Here is a 19,810-nt window from a genome sequence, read left to right on the forward strand (position 1 = left end):
GACGTTCTGGAACTCCTTTTATTTTAACAGGTTTTATTAATGCACAGAAATAAAGCTGATGTTGTCAGCTGCGCAGTTTATCAGCAGCCATATTAACTTGAGATCAACAAGAGCCCCTTATCAAGATGATTTTGTACCTTGTTGCACTTTCTTGTCACGTTTGAAATGTATCAGTATCCACCTCCCTCCTCCAGCAACAGCCACAGGACCTGACTTTCTTTTGGGAAATGTAATGGCAGATTCATACAAGCTTTATCTCCTCTTCTGCACATGCTTTTTACATAAGGCATTTCCCAAGAAAGGCAGATGGGAGAAAACTCTAAACATTTTAAGCACTTTTTATATACCTGTCTAGTATTAAAAATAAAAGAAAAATAAGAAATATAACTGCAGATATTAAGTCATATCGATCCTTCTAACCAATATACAGTGGAATATAGCTATAGCTGCATGTTATATAGCTAACTGTAAAGGATGGATTATAAAGTCATACTATGCTCCAACATTGCAGATACAACAACTGCCATGATAGCTTAACCTGCACCTCAATATATGCATTTCACATTGACTCAATACAAGGTGGTATATTTCTATAAATTATAATTCCAAGAAAAGCAGCAATGGTTAGGAAATGACATTAACCTATGATCACATAAGGAAGTCTCATTAAATTTAGTCTTAAAAGGAACTTTAACCTGAACTCCACAGTAAACAAAACCTATTACAAATTTTGCTCCTTCGAAATACTTTCCTCTGTGTTCAAAAACTTCATCCTAACACATCTGCCAACTAGTGGAAAACACAGGAGAAAAAGGAAATATTAATATTAAATGAGCAGAGCACTGTCAAACCCTCGAAACACAGGCAAAAGAGGTATGGAACATAGAAGTGGGTGTACTCTATGGAACTGGCCTATTTCACACAAACAGAGGAGGCATTTAACGTAACTGACAGACAAGACTAAGAAATTCTCAAATACATATCAATTCAGGAATTGACAGTGCCCTCCCAGGCATCAAGAAGGAAAACCTGATCAGCTCCGCAGCTGCAGTACATTTTACTACACAATAACCCAATAACCAGTTTCAGGTAACCATATCTTTTATGGGCATGTTGAGTTGTGCTTCCAAAGTCAAAAAGCAAAGTGCTGGATGCCAGGGCATAACACATGTTCCCTATAGTTTATGGAAGATAATAACAAATCAAAAACTGAAAAGCCTATTTAAAGGAAAATATAAGTGCCACAAGCAGCTTACTATTTTGCTTCCCAGTCTGTCAGATCATCTTACCTTTTAAATGTTCTTCTGAAAGCTGGGCACGGAGCTGCTCAAGTTCTAAGCAATGCTTTCTTTTCATTTCCTCAATTTCTGTTCTATATTTGTCTGACAGATCCATTTTCATTTTCATTAGGTCCTCTTTATATTGAAGTGCAAGGGAAGATCTTAAGGAATCTAATTCACACCTGTGTTGTTCTTTAAGTTGTACTTGCAAACAGGCAAGTTCTTCCTACACAAGAAATGGGTTAGGGAAAGACATCTTCAGCTTTGAAGAAACCATGCCAAGTATCTTTCAGTGACAGCAGCAATATAAAGCACCTGCTCAACAGGCATGTATCTGGTTTCCAAAAAACCTGCTGGCTTTGCTCTGTTCCTGCTGCTCCATCTGCTGCTAGAGCAGCAGAGCCCCTCAAGATAGATATGCTTTGGAACCATGCCACAAGGCAGTTCTGAGTTTCAGGAGCTGTTTGAGTGTGTAATAGAGGGGGAAGTCCCACATACATCTGGGTAGAAAAACTATTGACTCTCAGCAATTAAGAGAGCCCTTTGTGTACACCACAGAACTTAAAATAACCATCTATTATGAATGCAGCTTCATACTCAGCTAGGTAATCAAATATCAGCAAGAAAACAGGTATGATGTGTACATTCCTCATAACTCATGTATTTTTTTGTGTGATTTACTAATAAAATGGAGCTCATGTTGTCCTGGGGATGCCTTTTCTCCTTGTCATTCCCTTACTAAAAATAAAATACATTAACTTTATAATTAATTTTGAAAAGAAAAATCTAAAACTAAAACCAAAAGGAAAAATCCTTTTTGAAACACTCAGTTCACTTCAAGTAAGTTGAGCAAAGAAGTTCTTAAATTACAATGAGGTACATAAAAATAGGTGTGTAAATAGAAGAGGGACCAAATTAGCAACTGCATTTGAAGGGAACAGGCAGCAATAGAAGGCACAACTACCACAGAAGCTATAGAGAAGAGAAACATCATAAGCTCTGCACTTGTGTAGAAAAGCCTTGATAAGCTCCTTACTAGGCTTACAGGATAACCCAAACAAAGGGCATAAAATCACAGAACACTGTTTCATCTGTTCTGCTAGGCTGAGAACTGATAATTTACAATATAATTGTCAAAAATAATTAAGCCTGTCTCAAATTAGGTCTCGAAAATGTCTCAAATTAACATCTGACATCAATTTTCATATAGGTCATGTAATGAACAGTAGAACTTTATTATACCAAAAATCCTACCTGATGTCGCTCCAGCTGTTGATTTAGTTGAACAAGCGTATCCTTTCTCTCTTTCTCAGCAGCCTCTTCAAAAACTGTGACAGAAGAACTGAGAAAAGAGGTTTCAAGTTTAAGACTGGAATGTGTCACAAATTAAGTGAACTTGCTGATTTACGATGCACTGGAAGTAGGCACAAAGCAACTATAACAACTGCTCAGGAATGAACACTCGTGACTTCCATCACTGGGTTTCTAACTACAGATTGCTTAGTGATCAATCCCAATATATTTAGAAGCTAACATCATCTTTAGTATTAAAAATATAATGCAAGCAATGCTGTCACAACATGAGATACAGGGAAAAGGAATAGTCACCTGATGTCCCCTGCTTGATCTTGACTCATTTCTAACTCTGACAGTGAATAGTCCTTCAGCTCTTGCAGTCTCTGATGCAGCAAAGTCAATTCTTCTCTGTAGTTTTCTTCAGCAACCTTTAGCTTCTTTTCAAAGTAAAGTCTCAGTTGCTCCAATTCAGCTTCATGCTCACTTTTTCTCTGCTGACACTGTTGTTCAAATTCTTGTTTTAAACGCTCTATTTCTTCCACCTGTGATGCACGAGCCAGAAGCTGCTCTTTCAGCTCTGGAATGGAGGCAAAACCAACTCAAGCACTCAGAAGCACATATCTTTAGGCTAAATCATTATGTGAACTTCAGCCGTATTTTAGTTGTTGAGACAGGGGTAAAATGTTATACCAGAAGCTACATAATAAAATAAACTTCTAAAGACAAAATGTCAGAAGACAGTAAACCTATGTTCTTCATTTACACTGCATTCAGAGAAACCATCCTCATGACAAGAATCAAAACTACCAGAAAACTGTTAGACCTCCTCATTTCCTTGTGTTTCAGGTCTGGGCTAGTAACATGCAGAGTCCTGCAATACTACTTAATCATCACATAGGCTCACTGTAGCAGTTACCGATAACACCACCAATGGGATAGGCAAGGGGAGTCCAATCTGGCATGGGTAGGTTTTGCCTAACCAGTAAAGTCTGCCAGCACAATAGTAACCCTGAGAAGTGTTTAACAGTTTTGAACTGGCATATCATTTGTACATCAGAGCAGGGATCCCATGATCCAGCTGCCACCACCACAAGTCCCCAAATCAATCTAAATGCATTGCCAAAGGATCACTCAAGTGAAGAAAAGCAGAGGAAGACAAACCACTTTTAAGATCTCACACGCCAAAAGAGATATCCTCACCTGGACCATGGACTTGCATTCTGGCTTCACCATCTCAAGCAAGATGAAGAAGAAACAGAAAGGGTCCAAAGAATGGGAATGTGGGCAGTTAGAAACATGGAGAGACATTTGAAAGGTTAATAAAGATCAGGGCTACAGAGAGGAAATATAAGAATTCCAGCAAATACTATAAAGTGGTATCTGCTATAATTTTGTAATATCAAAACAGATCTGAAAAAGTCAAGGTAAAGTCTGTTCAATAAAGTTTTAATACATTTAAATCTTGAAGCAAAAATCTTAAGATATATAATGCATATGGTCAGATTTCAGCCAGCCATTATTTTCTCTCGCGTTTTAAAACTTTTTCATAAGCTTAATACAGATACACATAAGACTAATTCTAGTGTGAGGCAGGGGGTTGGAACTAGATGAATCTTAAGGTCCTTTCCAACCCAAATCATTCTATGACTCTATAAAACCTATTATCTTTAACTGCTGTGCACAATGTTTTCCCTTTTGTTGCTTTTAGAGTATATGTTTATTTTTTAAACAGAAGCATCATCATGGAAAAAGGACAGTATTTTTAGCCTTATAGGAAAACAACACTGTCATGCATTCTGATTTCAGAAGTATCACCTGAATGTTTTTGGTTTAAATTAGACAACTCTTTATTCCAGGGCTTTTCTGTATTGAAGAATTAGTAGCCTTTCAAAAGATGACAAATCTCCATTGTGAGTGTCAATGAAAAATGCATTTTATTTTACTTGCCTCAAAACCAAAAGGGGGAAAAAAAGCCACTTCTACCTCAAGATACAACCTAATCACATTTTAAAATATTTCTGCCTTTCTGCCTTTTTTTAAGCAGATTCATCTCTTATCTCCAAATAAAACAGTCACAATAAACTACTCGAAGCTATAAATTAAGCAGGGAGCTTTACTGCCTACCTACAATTGTTTGCTCAATTTAATTCATACCTGCTCCCACACTGAATACAAATAGGAGCATATGATTGCACTGACCAGCATTTTCCTCCTTTTTTAACTACATCATACTTAATTTGACATTGCAAGGAAAAATGTTTGGTTTCCACTAACAATTTTGACAGTGTGCATGAAAGAGGGGCAAGGGAAAGGAAAACCACAGGAGGGAGCTTTTCTCCATAGCGACACCATACTTTTTAACACTGCAGAATCAACTACACATCTGACACTGACTCACCGCTCACTTCAGAAACAGAACACTGTGACCTACCTGTGTGTTCTGGTACATGAGCACAAGTATTTTGTGTCTATAATGTGTACTTCTATATGAAGAAGAGGGAAAAAAGAAAGTGCATCAGTTCTGAACCTACCACTTAGCTCTTGTCGATTTGCTCGGGTACTGTCAAGTTGAGACCAAAGGTGCCTGACTTCTTCTTGCGAACGAGTCTTGAGTTCTTCATGCATGACCTGAAGTTTCTCCAGCTATGGAAGACATGTTAAATACCCAAAACTCCCCAACTTCTTAAACCAATTTCATTCTAATTACTTATTTGATAAGCAACAGACAGTTCTTACAGTGATAGGTAGAAATGCTTAGTGGTAATCTCAGCAACTCATCCAGGCAATCAGAGATATGGAGTAGCACTTGACTGCTAGACCCACTCCTCTGAGAGAGACAAATTTATTCTTAATGCTATGTGTATCAGCAGTGGCAAAAATAAAGCAGTAGTTATATAAAAACGAAACACAAGAACCAGAAAATTAAGCACATAAATAAAGATGAAGAAACAGCACCAAATGGCACAAAGGCAACTGCATTCAAAAGATTCTGAATTACTGGAAAATCCCAGAGTATTTGCCTGCTTCATGAGTTGAGTATTAGTTTGTCAATACAATCCCTAAATAACAAGCAAGTCACCAAAATTGCATGTATATTGTCTAGGTTTTGCTATAAAGAATCACCCTAAATGAGTGTTTATTATTTTTTACCTCTTTCTGAAGATTCTCTTCTTTTTCTTGGCTTTTCATCTTCATATTTTCTAGGAGTTGGTTATGTTCAGCCTGCAGCTGCTGTTGTAATTCTGTAATGGCTAACTGGTGTTGCTCCTCCAGTTCTATACATTTTACTGAAATTAAAAGCGAGTTCTGTTACACCATCATTCCAGATACTAAATAACCTGTACAGCTTTTATGCAACTGAAATAGAAATGCAAGTCTCTAGACTAAAATGGTAGCTCAGAGGGAATCACAAAATACTTGAAGAGTAAAGCATTTGAAAGTCAAACATCTCCACACAGTACTTCCAAGTCTCTGCATCTCTGCTGTTAGCCAAGAAATAACCAACAGTAGTGCTAGAGGGATGAGCATCTGCTCTCTGCTCACACAAACAAGCATCCTGAACTAGAAACCCATGTCAAGGGAAACAAGCATTTCTTCCAGATCCGACAAACAAAGAATTTCTCCTAAGACCAAGAGATGAACAGGAAGGACTAGGAAAGTTCACACCAAGTATGCTCTGCCTCAGCACTGAGCATTCTCTGAATCTTCTAAATGTGCTACTACCTCATCTGGTCAACAAATCTTGACCTGCACAGAAAGAATCTGCAATCAAGTGACCACATGTCAGCCCCAGTGAGCTGCAAGGGATGCCATGTTATCCTCACGGAACAGATTTTAATGATAGAGGTTCAGGGAAATCCAGTAAAGCTAGTGCAGGCTGGGAAGAACTAGCATGTTCTCACAGCAGCCAAAGGTGAGCCAAACACTGAAAGCATCCAGTCCTTGGCAGGCCAAAAAGGCTATGCTTCACTTCTGAAACCTGGTCCTGCTGCCTCCTGCCAGCATCATCCAACACCCTTAATACTGCATTTGCATTTACCCAGACAGAGTATTACAGAATCACAGAATAGCTGAGGTTGGAAGGGACCACCAGGGGTCATCTAGTCCAACCTCCATGCTCAAGCAAGGTTCCCTAGAGCACATTCCTCATTTCCCATGTCTCTCACCTGCATAGCGCCTCAGAAGCTAGGCAACCTGAGTAACTATCACTCTTCACTTCTTGGCATTCTGCACCTAGTATCTCCTTTTCATGCCATCACTGATAGCAGATCTGACACTGTTGCAGCAGTCAGCCACTATCTTAACATGTCAGATTCTGAGACCTACACAAACTGTTCCTAGTTCTATCTGTACCTCAGCAAAAGGCATAAACAGATGTACCTGTTAATGAAAACCTCAGTTACAGTATAAAAAGGTTACTTCCAGAACAGTGTCTAAAAAAGCTACTGTTCCATTAAGCTTTAACTAGTCCCAGAGCAAACCATTAAGCAAAACTAGTCCCAGGGTTTTTTGTTAGAAGCAGCTGCTATTGATAATAACCAATAGAATTTTGGTTAATTCACTAACTGCCAAAGCTGGTTTTCAGCTGGAAGCAAAACAGTACCTCCCTTTAATACACTTGAAGGAAAACATAGTCTATCTCATACCATATAGAAATCAAAGCACAAGACAGCTAACGATGCTCTAAACAATTTTTCATTTACTTAGAACCACAGACTGTTTGTGTTGGAAGGGAGCTTAAAGCTCATCCAGTTCCAACCCCTGCCATGGGCAGGGACACCTTCCACTAGAGCAGGTTGCTCTAAGCCCCGTCCAACCTGGCCTCGAACACTGCCAGGGATGGGGCAGCCACAGCTTCTCTGGGCACCCTGTTCATGTGTCATCCAGTTTTCAAGAGTCTTATGCCATTAACTCAGTTTTTGAGTACACAGATATAGCTTGCATTTGTTTTTTATGCAGGTTCTAAAAACACTTAGCTAGCTTTGCCATTGTTCAATAAATACAACTGCTTCCTACACCATGGCACTTACTTTTAGACTGCTCATTCTCCAGAGAAAGATGACCCAGCTCTGCTTTGACTTTTTCTAATTCCACCTCCAGAGTTTTCTGTAGTTCCACCATTTCTGTCTGATGTTTTCCAGATAGCTCTTCAACCATGTTTTTTAAATGCATATCAGACTCCAAATCCCAATCTCTTTTGAGAGTCTAAGAGAGGAAGATTTGCATTATTAAAGCAAACACACTCAGTAAATGAGTACTTTTCTCCGCCATTTATTTGTCCTCTACAATAAATATGTAGCAAACACAGGACTTCTACCACCTCTAGTTTACTGAAAGGAGTTTAACTTTTTCTTGTATGAAGAACAGAATTTGTACCTCTAATGCCTGGGTATGTTTCTCTTCCATTTCCAATTCTATTTTCTTTCTCTGATCAACTGTGAAATAAAATACTAATTAATAAATTTACATTAAATGTTATGATTAAATGATAAGTAGAAATATGAGTGAGATTACCATTTTCTGTATCAAACCCAGGTGCAGGCATGCAACAGTGTAAGGTAGCAGGTTCTATCCAAACCCATACCTTTAATCCTAAAGATATACAATCAAATGCCTATCAGTGTCATTTTAGATGCTAGCATTTCAGTGTACATCACTCCGAAGTGTTTGAATCATCTCTATCTCCAGAGACACAGCAAAAGAGTCCCAGGCAGCAGCAAGAAGGAAACTCTTCATATTTCTTCTAAGAATGCCTAAGAAACAGACTGCAAGACAGATGCTATTATCTGATCACTGCTATTATCACTGACACCAATGGCTTCTTCCTTCCCAGCTCCTCCCCGTATTGATTCCAGCTTCTTGTTCAGCACCCATCTTGGTCTGCAGGAACCCTGAAAGGGCCCATCAGTCACCTTCTCACAGGTTTTAAGTATCATTGCCTTAGCATGCAACCTTATTTCAAGTGTTCCAGTGGGAAATGAAAATTCAAGAGTTGATGCCAGCTACCCAGCTAATGGTCCAGAAGAGAAAGAAGTATCATCTAAGCGACAAGACAGTGTCCCAGCACCCAGGTTAGTTGGGACATGGCCTCATAGCCTCCTTGAGGAGAAATTTCTTTCCTCTAGTCCCCCAGCTAACAATATCCACAACTCCCCACCCAGACTCTTCCACCATGTGATTCAGAGTTCTCCTTCTCAGCCTCTACATTCAAGAACTCTTAAGTGGTTACATTCATATTAATGTATTAATGTGCCAGCTCTACACCAAGACAGGAACCTGTGGAGGAAGACAAATACTGATGGGGTTTCAATGTCTGGTCCATTATTCCCAAATTCTAATACCTAGTTCTTGCTGATGCTTTGTCATTAGGTCTTCTTTTTCCTTCAGACATTGTTCTTTAATCTTCTCCCACTCCAGCTGATGGCGGCTCTGCAGAATTGCTACCTCTTGAGCACGCTTATCATTGAGCATCTCCCGGAGTTCCACCAGGGCAGTTTCCTTTTCTTTTCTAAAGTTAGACTGTGTAAGCTCAAGCTGAGAGGTATGCATGTTATTTAAGCTTAGACGTAAAGCTTCCAGTTCAAGGCTGTGCAGTGTCTGTAGTGGAGAAAAAAGGAAAGAAGATGATTTTTTCCCCTCCCCTCTAAGAAAATAGTTTCACTTTTTTCAAGTCCAGCTTAACACACCTGTTTTGTCATTCTGTACTTGGAAAGTGTTTCTTCATGGCAGAAGAAAGAGTGGTTTTTAAAGGCAGAACCCTGAAAATAAGCAGCTTTTTATAACAATAAGATTTGCATAACATTCTCAGTGCAAAATGCTTTCCTTATCTGCCTCTTAACTTCATCTCCTACCAAATACCTTGTGTCTGTCCACTTCTCCACAACATCAGATCAGAACACAAGCTTGCCCCAACCTTTCGCTGTCTATTAGGGAAAATTCCTCCTATTTGCTACTGGTTGTAATTTAAAAAGCAAAATTCTGAAGTCGTATTGGAAAAGTAAAGTAAAATTCACCATACTTCATCAAAAAAGGTGTTAAATATTCAACAGTTAGAAATGGCAGTGAAAATAGACCTAGCAAACTTTTCAATTCTTAAATAGATTCAACACTACAGCAACACCTTGTAATTAGACCCGACATTGGATGCATTTCTTCCCATTTCCAGTTTGCATTTAGTGGAAGTGTTCAAGAAACCCAGTAAGTAGTGAGAGGAAAAGGTCAGGTTCATACACTTCAGTTTAGCGGGAAGAATGCCTAATTACATTAGTGGGATAAGTAAAAAGTGGGAGGGGGTTAGTATTTTCTTTAAATTCATCTGTTAAACTTATCAAGACATGAAAGATGACAAAGTTGGGCTTTTTGGGTTTGTGGTTTTTGGTTGGTTGATTTTGGTGTTTGGGTTTTTTGGTTGTTTTATTTTGGTTTTCTAACCAAATTTCTAATTTTTCAATTTCAGCATCCAGTTTTCTTCAAAATAAACATTAAAATATAATTGCAGTGAGGATCCTGGAGAACTCCCATAGAAAATATCTACTACCACCCACCACTCCTAACTCTTCAATGGCAGCATTACATAAAATCAGCCAGGTTAGAAAAGACCTTTAAGATCATCAAATCCAACTGTTACCCAGGACTACCAATATAAAAGAGTTCACACTGTATGCACAAAAATCAAGGAGCCTTCTTTTGTAACATCCAGGTAACCACTGCAGTAATTCCTGTGCTCCTGTATTTCACCTGGGATTGGAGCTGAGCCTGCTCAATCTCTGCTTTGTGTGTGGCTGCCATTTGCTGCCGAAGTTCATCCAACAGGAGCTGCTGTTCTTTATTTAGCTTAGTACGGAGCTTCTCCATTTCATCTTCATGTCTAGCGATCAGCTCAGAGATCTCACGATCATGCTCTCGTTCATGTACCTGCAGAGAATACTCAGCTGAAGAACTTGATTCAACAAAATAACCAGAATTCTCCCCTCCTCCCCAAATCAAGACACCACGGAAGAAAAGACACAATTATTAGATATTTGCATCTCTAAAACATTTATACTGTTTAAACAACACAAACTGAGTTTGCTTTTCTGAAATCAACCCAAGGACAGCATTTACCTTTTTTATTAAGGCAATCTGTTCCTTTCTTTCTTCTTCCAACTTTTGCTGGTTTTCTACTTTATCTTTTATTTCAGCCTTTAATTCTTCTATCTGCAAACAGGCATACAAACATTTACAATGTCTACCTTAAGCATTCCAAAATCCCAAGCCTCCTGCTTGGGTTTCCTACCACTTTCTCTTGTGTCAAACTCACTTTAGCTAATTCAGCACGGTGCTGAGTCTCCATTTTATCCATTTCCTCTCTGTGATGTTTCACCATCTTGGCTTGTGCCTCCTGTGCAGCTTGTGCAGACTGAAAGGACTCCTGCAAGCGAGCCTCAAGCTCCAAATGAGCCTTCTTCAAATGGGCAATTTCTTCAGTCAACTGGCCTTTTTCCTCACTGTATTCAGTACTTTTGGCCTTTACTTCAGCATTAAGTCTATGGATTTCTAGGTGGCTGAAGTTCAACCTCTCCTCATATTCCAGTCTTTCACACTCATGTATTTCTTTGAGGTTCTTCACTTCAGCATTAAGTTCCTGTATGTTTCTCTCAAGATCCTCAATGATGCTAGCATTGTCTGCTAGTGTTTTTCCTGCTTTTATTAGATCCACCTCCATATCAGATAATCTCTCTCCTAAGGTGGCTTTTTCCTCTAATAAGAGTGCTAAATTTTGTTCTTTATTATGGATTTCAGCTTTGAGCAGCTCCTGTTCTTTTAGCAATGTCTCTTCAGATACAGTTTTCTGACCAAGCAGCTCTGCTATTGTCTGGTTTTTATTCTTCTGAGCATCAAGCTGGCTTTGCATCTGATCCCTCTGACTTTGCAAAGCAGCTAACTGACGTCCAAAAAGAGACTGTACTTCACTTGTTACAGAATCAGAAGCTGTTTTCTGCTCTTGAACATCTTTTACTAATTGCTCCTGTGTTCGCAGCTGCACCATCAGCATTTCTCTTTCCTCCTGGAGGTCTTTTATCATGTCTTGCCAGGTAGAGGATTTTGACACTTGTGTTGAAGCTTCTCCATCCTCGCCCTGCTGCCTCATTAGAAACATTATTTTGTTTTCAAGTTCTTTCTCCTTCTCTGCTTTCTGAAGAAGTTGTTTCTCACAAGAGATCCGTGCTTCACGTTCCTCATCCAGTTCCACACGCATTTGGGAGAGCTCAGCCATTACTTTTTCCCATTTTCCAACAGCTTCTTGGGTCTCCTGAGATGATTTCTTCAAGGCTGACTCCTTCTCATGGAGCTGCTCATTTAGCTTTAGACATCTCTCTACTAAACTGGTTGTCTCATCATCCTTTACAGCACCACCGTGGTCACTTATTTTGCTTTGGTGCAGGGAGCTATCTGACAGAAATGCAACAAAGGCCTTTGCACTCACCTCAGTCTCTTCAAAAGTCTCTTGAGCCAAATCACTAGGATTTATTTCCTCATCAAGGCCAAAGCTTAATGCAGATAAAAAATCCCTGCTGCGTTCTAGAAGCATACTGTCTAACCCGTACCTACTGCACCTACCTTCTTCAATGGCGTAACCTTCAGAAGCGCTACATGCGTAAGACTCTTCTGGTCTCTCAGTGGAGATGAGATATTTAGCCAACATACCTTCATCACCACTAAAAAGCCCCACTTCTGGCAAGTGTTCTTGAGACACTTCACTGTTTTCATTATTCTCTATGATCTTTGAATTCTTGATTTCTACTAATTGATCCCTTGAGGAGCCTACTCTCAAGCCATGCTGGAACTCTAGTTCTTCATGAACTAGCTCATCTTCACCTGTTAACTGGTGTGGCGTATTCCACATCTCATCAAGTTCTGCTCTCATCTCTGGTAAAATCTGGTTTTCCCTCAATTTCATTACCTTTCTATTGGAGACAATCTCTTCATCATACTTTTGCCTTATGTCTATAGTGGGTTTAGCCTCATAAAGTTGCTTCTCATTTAATGCCTTGATGAAAGAATTCAGTTTCTGAATCTCTCCATTTGAGGACTGTTTTACTTGTTTATATTGCTCAGCTTCCTTGAGCTGCTCTTCTGCACCAGAAAGTTGCAACTTAAGCCCATCAATCAAATCCTTGTATTTAGTCTCAATTTCAGATTTTTCTCTCTCAAAGTCTTCCTGTTGGTTCTCAAGTCTCTTTCTCAAAGATTCTTTATTAACTTCAGACTCATGAAGACTCTTATTTAAGTCAATTATTATGCCATTCAAAGTCTGAACATGCTCTTCAGAATTCAGAGCACAGAGTTCTCTTTTTAATTCTTCAAGTTCATTTTTGTATTTTAAAATCATTTCTTCTTCATATACCTGTTTGGCTTCTGCAATTTCTCTTCTGTGGCACTTCTCCAGCTCAGCCCTCAAGTTCTCCAACTGTCTGCAAATATCCTTCTCATGACTGATTGTCAGTTCTTCAATATGTTGTTGTTCTTTCATTTTGGATAAAGCTATTTCATTTTTCAATTCTGTTATCTCTGAGTCACGGAGAGAAAGGGTATGTTGTAGTACAGACAATCTTTCTGATGCCACTAGATCTTGGAGACTTTTAACATCTTGTTCTTTTTCTTCTGTGTTTTGGCATAGCTGTTGAATTGTATCTTCCATATTTTCTTCCAGTTGGGCAAATGTATTTTCTTTATCTTTGGTATTCTGAAAAAAAAAATATCCTGCATATGAAATATGCCATTGAAATATGTTTTCATTTCCCTAAGCCTCATGCTTTCAATTTATCTTCCTAAATAATACTTACTATTAAGTGCAGGGTGTATCGTTGGCCTAGGCAACAGGATTTTTAACCACATTCTTGAGAGTTGAAAGGATTACTGCAAGTCTCTGGTAACAAATATGGTAACAAGTAGCAATTTATCTAAGCAATAACAAATGCTGTGTCACTGAGTCCAAAAAGAAAGAAAATAGTGGCTGTCTCAAACTTCAGGTATTTTACTTAAAGACTATCAGAGCTACAGATGCCTCTCCACCTCACATCCATGTACTCCTGCAGGCAGGAGTAAGCTAACTTAAGAGTCATCTCACATTTTGGCTCATCTGACTCACTTAAAAGCTTAAGGCTTCTACCCATGGCATTGCTGGTTATGTGCTTAAAGGAAATCAGATCTTTTAGGCTGTTCCTTTAATGTATGCTTACACAGCAGATCCAGCAACCTTCACCCCACTGCAAGCCTCTGTCAGTTATGTTCCTGCATGCCTCAAAGAATCCTACAATGTTTTGTGTCGGAAGGGAGCTTAAGTTCCAGCCTCCTGCCAAAGGCAGGGACACCTTCCACTAGAGCAGGTTGCTCCAAGCCCCATCCAACCTGGCCATGAGCACTGCCAGGAATGGAGCAACCACAGCTTCCCTGGGCACCCTGTGCCAAAGGCTCAAAACCAGATGGACCTGCTTCTGATGGAAATTTCTTCATGTTATACAACAGTTGAGTAACAGAGTTAAAAAGCAACCCTTCTGCAACATAAACCACTGGAGTAATTTCAACAGAAAGAGCCAGAACTAAATCCCTTGTTTCATTACAAAAAGAAAAAAAAACACCAAACTTAAATTGTAAGCAGCTGGTTTGCTTTAGCTGAATATCATTACCTTCAAAAGAATAAACTTTCAATTCCATGCTAAAGTGTAGTTTCACTCCTGAAGCATTAGTGTTACCTCACAGACAAATTTAAAGTTCATTACAGGATCTTCCTCCAAAAAAGTACCACCCTGGCGTGCATGACCACACCAAAACCCTAACTACCTACAACTTCTAATTATAAAGGCACTTTCCAGTTTTTACCTTTTGAGAAGGCTCAAGCTGTACTTCCAGGTCATGTGCTTTCTCACGCAGCATCTCCAAATGTGCATTTTGCTCTCTGATACGGCTCTGAAACAAGGACATCTGCTGCTGGGCTTCTAATACTTCATTTTTCTCAGTGCTTGTACTCCTCAGCACCTCATTATCCTGAACACAGAAAGACAGAGTCATAAGAAAGTTGATGACAGAACTCCTACACAAGTCTCACTGTATGCATAAAATATACTGTATTCATTTACTTCAGATGTACCCTGTGTCTTTCAATGAGTAAGAATCTCCCTAAAAAGTCAGACAATGCTTATCCTGTCTTAGATACTATCACTCACCATAAAGACATAAATCGACTAACCAATCTCTAGAGGTCCCTTCCAACCCTAACAATTCTGTGATTCTGCTAGATAATTCATCTCTGTGAAAGCTCCAAAATGAAACAGTACTTCCAAAGGACTGACATACTCATATGAGGACAGTGAACTAAACCAGTCTTCTCTGCAAAGGATTTACAGTTCAATACTAAAGGGTTTTCTTTCCACCTCCCTCCAAATGAAAAGAGGACATTCACCCCTACGTGGGTAAATTAAAATACATTAATTATTAAAACCTTTTTCTAAAGACTTTGCTAACACCAAGCAGATAACATTTAAGACAGTTCTATTAGTATTTTCATCTATTATCAAAGTTGACATGCTTTCACAAACAAATATTACTAGCCTTATTTAGAATATGCCTGAAGTGCTATTTAGAGGCTTTATCATTGTCTTTTAATGGTTTATTGAGCAAATCCCAACAATCATCTAGAGAGTAATTTTCACTATTACCATGTACTTAATCAAGAGTACTAAGAACTGTTCATAGAAAGCAGGATTTTTGTTCTTTTTCAAAATTTCATTTAGCAGAGGATTTCTCTTCTCTGCTCCATCCCTGGCGGTGTTCAAGGCCAGGTTGGACAGAGCCTTGGGTGACATGGTTTAGTGTGAGGTGTCCCTGCCCATGGCAGGGGGTTGGAACTAGATGATCTTAAGGTCCTCTCCATCCCTAACTATTCCATGATTCTATGATTCCAGGACATGAGCAATCCCTTCAAGCCAAGCCCTGAACTTCAGGAAGTCCCAGGTTTTATTTGTAATTCTTTTTACCTCCCCTTCCTATTCAGCCATTTCAACTATGTAATCCATCCTAGCACCACTGATACCTTGCAAACCCGATATGGTGAGTAAACAGAGATATACCTCTCTGGCATATACTTCAAGGCTCCTGAGACAGCAAAAATACAGGTGTGCAGAGAGAACAGCCACTGGAACACTGAGCAACGCCAAAAACAGATAAAGGGGTTTTGTTGGGTCTTTTGTTTGGTTTTCAATTTAAAGTAGATGAAAGGCTGCAGTATACTTCATTATCCAGGGATTAGACCCATGATCAACTTGTGGCACTGAAACATGTTCCTGTGTGTCACAGGGGCTGCATCAACTGTCTTCATGTTATTTAAATGCCCTTCTTTGAGGCAAGTCACATTACCACTTTATCTTAGTGACTGCAGACAAATATTCAACATGCTCTGAGTTTCTACGGCCTTTAACAGCAAAACAAGAAACAGGTACAAAGACAGAAGCTGCTCCAGTCAGTCCTGTGGTTTCTTGGGAGCAATACTGTCACAATTCTCACAGAGAAGACAGAATCTTGTATTTTATTTTAAATATTTTTTTGTTTTTAATGTAGGAAACAACTAAGAAATGAACCTACTTTTCAATTAAAAACAGCATTCAAATTTCTTTGGACAAGGTCCATGATTCCAACTAAAACTAATTCTGTTAGCAAGCAATTTTGCAGCCAGTACATGTATGTACAGGTAAGTACCTGTTTTACACTGTAAAATAGTGAAAAAGCATCATTTTATCACATTTGCAAACAATACTCAGTAACTAATCTTTTTAGTAACTCATTGTCATAATCTTCTTTGACATATATATCAGCATCTTTTACTGAATACGTGATCTTTCACTCTTACTTCAGCTGTACTATCATTCAGTACACCCCAGTTGGACAAGTCAGCACTCCCCTGGTGAGTAAACAAATGGAACAAACACTAGATCATTTTAAATAGCCGTTTTAAAGATACATAAGGAAAAACAATTATTTTAGAAACACTCTAAGCACATGAGCCAGAAAGGCCCACGTTGTGACACAACATGGCAGTGAAAGACCTCAATGCTAAACTCAGCTGGTTATCCATGTTCACATGAATGAAATAAATGTAAATAAAATTAAAGTTACTATGAATGTCTACTGAAAAATTTAGGGCTAAGTCTCCCCATTGAGATTCAATGTTTCATCTTCTGCTTCTGTGGCTTTCTAACATAGTTAAGCACTCCTGCATTGACTAAGAAATCTTAGTTTACTAACTGAGAGGAAATTAATGGTGGTAAATGCTTCATCCCTGGCAGTGTTCAAGGCTAGGCTGGACAGAGCCTTGGTCAACATAGTCCAGTGTGAGGTGCCGCTGCCCATGGCAAGTGGCTGGAACTAAGTGAGCTTAAGGTCCTTTCCAACCCTAACCATTCTGTGATTATTTAACAAACATGCTAAAATCACTCAGATAATGACAAAAGCAGTACTATTTTCTGAGACATATACTTAGCTTGATATCTTGAAAGATATTTACCTCTTACTGGTTTCACAAGACAAGGATGACTGCACCACTCTCTAAAAACATAGCCCAGAGCCCTCCCTGTATTTTGAACCTTCACAAAGTAGTTTCCAAATGATTCCTGTCTCCCTAGAGGTGCCCTCTCCACATAACCTAGAAAGCAATCCTATTTGCTGTGCAAACCAGCTATTTGAACAGAAGCTGTTGAGAAGCAGTAAGTGCTTTTGTATCTTTAATTTAAGTTCACATGAACGTAACAAGGGCACTGCCAGGGTCAAGTGACAAAACACTGTATGCTTTCCTCCTAGTGCAGACAGCTTGGCATGAAGCTTCATAAAAGCTTCATTTGCAATGCTAACAATGTGTTCAGGATACCCTGAATGTAGGGACACCCGCACAAGAGAAAGTGGGATAACACATGCAAATGTCATACTCTGTTACTACTGTATGCAAATACACCAGTTTGATGCTCTGATTGTATGTTGTGAAGACAAACCATGTTCGGAAGGCACTGCCTCCCTAAAACTTGCCAGTCTTTGCATAGACAACATGCTCAAATGCACTGGGTAATTACTGTTTAAACAAGCTCCCACACCAGGACAGGTACACTTTGTTGTAGTCAAAGAGTTGCCTTGTAGTTTCTGAGCTTGTGAAACTATCATTAGCTAATCACTTCTGAAGCAAGCTATAAAAAAATCCCAAAACATATTCAAAAATCCCAAACATATTCAAAACTACATTTTGCTCATTTTTATTACAAGACAGAAAGTATGACATGACTGTTTAATCCACAGCTGGTATAAAACTAAAACTGAAACACATCATGCACAAGCGGAGTCCCATTTTAAACCGGTTTGTCAGATAACATAAGGTCTATACTGGCTTTACAATGGCTGGAACATGCTGGGACCAATTCTATTATTTTCTGAAAACATTAAGCACATTTGAGCCAGCAAAGTGATGCAACACCAAACTAACTGTGTGCATTATAAGGTCCTGGGAGTTTTGCTAGTCTACTATGCCTCTCAGTCTGGAGTTGCCATTGCGCAGAGTCACAACCACATAACTAGAGAAGTTCTTCTGCCCAAAGAGAAGTTCCTGGCAGTGAGAGGTGAAAGACCTGAATTTACCAGGCTAACAGCAGACAGCTCCTTGACTGTCCAGTCCACACAATGGAGATGTTTCAGTAACTGACATCACTTTTTAAGAGAGTTAATTATTACAAGTGAAATACATCAGTTTACTTACTTCTCAGTGACAGCTAGTTGACAGTCCCAGAGAGATAATACCCAGTTAAGTAAAAATGGGTTTTACTGAAAAATCACCTGGAATACTTGTTATTTGCAAATGAAGTGAAGTGAAACACAAAAAATACTAAGATTTACCTCTGTCTCTGTTGTTGTCTGTAGTAGGTTGGCATCTTCAGCCTTACTCTCCAGTGGGTTGGTGTCTTCAGCACAACTCTGTAGTAGGTTGGCACCTTCAGCCTTAAGCTTGAGCAGGTTGGCATCTTCAGACTTAAGCTCTAGTTGGTTGGCATCTCCAGCCTTAAGCTCCAGTAGGTTGGTGTCTTCAGCATAACTCTCTAGTAGGTTGGTGTCTCTGCCCTTACTCTCTAGTAGATTGGTGTCTTCAGCATAACTCTCAAGTAGACTGGCGTCTTCAGACTTACTCTTTGGTAGGTTGGTGTCTCCAGCCTTAAGCTCCAGTAGGTTGGCATCTCCAGCCTTACCCTCTCTACCCTTACCGGCGCCTTGGGCCGCTACTGCGTGCTCTTCCTGCGGAAGGTCATGCGGGTGGACAGACGAACCCTTCCTCTTCGTCGTCTTTTTCTGCGACTGCGCGTTGTCGCCTTTTGCTTTTCGTTGTCTGAAGTAAGCAAACTGTGCAGAAAAGATTGGAAGAGGTAGAGGGAGAGGTAAGTGAGGAAAAGGAAGCAGGACCCCAAGATTAACACACTCATGGGTGATGAAGATCCTATCTTGATAAAATATATACATCTGCAGAAAAACTGCTTTATCTTCCTACTTTCTAAACATTCAGCACATACTGGATAACTGTGCAATTAACCAAGAACCTCACACCAGTACTAAAGACCCAATTCAATACGAGAATCCAATTTTACTCAGTGAAACTTTGTGTGTCAATGACAATCCCGAATTACAGCAAGACAGATTAGTAAAAGCACAAGTAGTTAATATACTAGAATCATTAGGAAAAAAAATCATCATTGAGCAGCCTTTCTGCATGAACAGCAAAAACAATAACCCCCCTCCAAATGCATCTAAACAGATCTTTGCCAGTGTAAGCTTCAAGATTAAAATTAATGGAAGTGAATCCTCATACTCCTTCCCTGCCACCCCCTTAAGAGAATCCAGCAAAACTTCCTAGCCAGAAAGCAGCCGACAGGACATAAATAGAAAATCAATTAAGCCAGGTCATCTTAATATCTTCTGTTGAAAAATCAGATGCTCTACTTTATCAGACTATCGCAGCTCGCAGAAGCACCAGGGACTTGCAAAGAATGTCACTGCCAGAATTTATTACCCAACTTTCCTTAGCACCTTAAACAGCTTAAAAAGGATTATCAGATTTTCAGCACTAGCATTGTGTTTAGGCAGCACTACTGAGTAGCATCTCGCTCACAGCATAAACCCAGATATCCTTCTCAGGAGGATAAAACCTTCTCCAAGGTTACAACCACAAGTTA

The 19,810-nt window shown here is 39.3% G+C and overlaps 1 protein-coding gene across 7 annotated transcripts in view; it reads right to left on the bottom strand.

Annotated features, from left to right (window-relative positions):
- PCNT (pericentrin) overlaps positions 1–19,810 on the bottom strand; it is an 89,016-nt gene that overhangs the window by 61,937 nt on the left and 7,269 nt on the right. For 4 of the 7 annotated variants that reach the window (XM_057412321.1, XM_057412324.1, XM_057412322.1 and 1 more), the window contains exons 2-15: positions 18,486–18,983; positions 14,439–14,603; positions 10,852–13,302; positions 10,680–10,772; positions 10,314–10,490; positions 8,918–9,173; positions 7,953–8,011; positions 7,607–7,781; positions 5,727–5,863; positions 5,108–5,219; positions 3,777–3,809; positions 2,889–3,153; positions 2,535–2,622; positions 1,290–1,506 (exon numbers count right to left, since the gene is read on the bottom strand). In XM_057412321.1, coding sequence (XP_057268304.1) covers positions 1,290–1,506; positions 2,535–2,622; positions 2,889–3,153; positions 3,777–3,809; positions 5,108–5,219; positions 5,727–5,863; positions 7,607–7,781; positions 7,953–8,011; positions 8,918–9,173; positions 10,314–10,490; positions 10,680–10,772; positions 10,852–13,302; positions 14,439–14,603; positions 18,486–18,983 — 4,726 coding nt within the window. Of the gene's footprint in view, positions 1–1,289; positions 1,507–2,534; positions 2,623–2,888; positions 3,154–3,776; positions 3,810–5,107; positions 5,220–5,726; positions 5,864–7,606; positions 7,782–7,952; positions 8,012–8,917; positions 9,174–10,313; positions 10,491–10,679; positions 10,773–10,851; positions 13,303–14,438; positions 14,604–18,485; positions 18,984–19,810 lie in introns of those variants that run through there. The other 3 variants (XM_057412326.1, XM_057412325.1, XM_057412327.1) reach the window with 2 other exon arrangements.

Source organism: Pezoporus wallicus, unplaced genomic scaffold (assembly GCF_028554395.1).
Source record: "Pezoporus wallicus isolate ANWC-B61680 ecotype Strahan unplaced genomic scaffold, APGP_CSIRO_Pwel_v1 contig_6566, whole genome shotgun sequence".
NCBI lineage: Eukaryota > Metazoa > Chordata > Aves > Psittaciformes > Psittacidae > Pezoporus > Pezoporus wallicus.